This window comes from Cyprinodon variegatus, unplaced genomic scaffold (assembly GCF_000732505.1).
Source record: "Cyprinodon variegatus isolate N-32 unplaced genomic scaffold, C_variegatus-1.0 Scaffold344, whole genome shotgun sequence".
Lineage (NCBI taxonomy): Eukaryota > Metazoa > Chordata > Actinopteri > Cyprinodontiformes > Cyprinodontidae > Cyprinodon > Cyprinodon variegatus.
Window position 1 is genome coordinate 517805 of NW_015150797.1, and position 2010 is coordinate 519814.

Sequence of the window (2010 nt, forward strand, 5' to 3'; positions counted from 1 at the left end):
GCGATGATAACATATCCTTTCCCGCTCATTATCGCAGCCCCTGTTCGCCGCTTTAACGACTCTTCTTTCAAACCGCTAGACAAAAACAAAAACAAGACTTTGTTGGGCTACTGTATAAAACCTGGAACTCAACACTATTCCAGACAATTGGAATTGAAAAAGTTTCCTGGATGGGAAGAGAAACGTCTTCAAACTTGGAAACAAAGTCCAGTGGATTGTTTTTAATTTTCTGTTTTTGGAATAACAAATAAAATGTTTTATCCGTGTGAAAAATATTCTTATTACCCAACACCATGTAGAAGCACAGAGAGTGATGTGATAGTTACAATCCATTTTCCTGCAGTTTAGCAGGTTCACTACTGTTTAAGGCAATGCTAGCGTGAGCGGCTAACTGCCATAGAACTATTTGAGCTCTGTGGGTCACCATTGCTCTTTGAAATGTTACCCTTTAGTTTTCAGAACTCCCTCATCTATACGGCTCTGGCTGCAGCTAAGAAAAAAACAGAAGAGGCGGGATTTCCTGGAGAGTAGCCAATCACACGCAGTTTACTTTGCGACAAAAGTTGACATGAGTGAACAGAAACGGGTCCCAATGTGACAGGCAAGTAGTTTATGTGCATGTGTTATAAATAAAACAGATTATATTGGTATTTATTACACATATGTACATTTTGCAGAATTCAGAGTCCATACCTGTCGTTGTAGAGCCAGGCGAGAAACCCCGTGCTGTTCCAGTACTTATCCGGAGCCCCTCCGTCTCCGTCAGACCACAGCACCTCTGGTTTGTACTTGGCAACGAGCTCGTAAAGCTCCGGGAGCGTTTTAGTGTTGGGAAAGGTGGTGGTAGTGAAGAGGTTGGCGGCATCCTGCTCAAAGAGCGGGTTGAACCACTCAAACAGAGAATGATACAGCCCCAAACGAATACCACCGTGGGCACGCACGGCACTCGCCACTTCATCCACCAGGTCTCGCTTTGGTCCCACATCTACAGCGTTCCAGTTCCAGGAGCTTTTTGAGCCCCAAAGTGTAAAACCTGTGAGAACACCGAGACAAGAGCGCAGTTCATGACATTACAGACAGAAACGCCGCCATCAAAGGTCTTCGCTCGTTTACCTTCATGGTGTTTTGTGGTCAAGACGATGTACTTTGCCCCTGATGCGGCAAAGATGTCTGTCCACTGTTTGGCATCAAAGAACTCAGCAGTAAACTGTGGTGCAAAATCTTGGTACTTGAAGTCTGGAGGATAGTTTTTCTGCATGAAATCGACATATGCCTTCAGCTTTTGTTTCTGCCAGTAGCACCTGGAAAACAAACCAGAACCCAAACAAACATGGAAGATAAGATAGCTTTAAATTTAAAGAGTGACATTTCAGACACGGTTATGGAGTAAAAATTCACATAAACTCAACCCCCGATGATAATGCTGTCATAGAGCAGGTTTTTAGAGCTCTATTGTAACTGAAATGTATTTTCTGGTGTTTGCCGTCATCTCCAACTGAGTTCTAGGGTTTTATGGCCGTTCTTCAGCAATGCATCAAAAAATCAAGTTATGACAGAAATCTGAGGTTTTCCAGCTTGTCCCTTTCTGATGACTGGCCATTACAGAGGTCACTTTAATAACACTCTGCAATTATCATTACTGAGAGACCAAGGCTTACAGTCAGCTTTTCATAATCAGCTGGGCATGAAGCTGTTCTACTGTATTTGATGTTATGTGTTGGCATGTCTTGTTTTTCATTCTGGAAAGAAGAGAGCAAGGTTTTCTGCAGAAAACAGGAAGGCTAAATGCACCAGTACAGGCATAGCTGCTGGCCCGGACAACATCCCCGGACGGGTTCTGAGGGACTGTGCTGATCAGCTCTGCGAGGTCCTAGCAGACATTTATAATGTCTCCCTTTTTCGAGCGGCTGTTCCCGCCTGCCTGAAGACCGCCACTATCATCCCGGTTCCAAAGAGCTCCACAGTGATGGGTCTGAATGACTATCGGCCAATAGCCCTCACGCCGATAGT

The 2010-nt window shown here is 44.5% G+C and overlaps 1 protein-coding gene across 1 annotated transcript in view; it reads right to left on the reverse strand.

Moving 5' to 3' along the window:
- The window catches only part of fuca2 (fucosidase, alpha-L- 2, plasma), a 9518-nt gene that overhangs the window by 2248 nt on the left and 5260 nt on the right, over positions 1–2010 (reverse strand). The window contains exons 2-3 of the mRNA XM_015385595.1: positions 1114–1301; positions 694–1033 (exon numbers count right to left, since the gene is read on the reverse strand). Of these exons, the coding sequence (XP_015241081.1) occupies positions 694–1033; positions 1114–1301 (528 nt within the window). The remainder of the gene's footprint in view (positions 1–693; positions 1034–1113; positions 1302–2010) is intronic.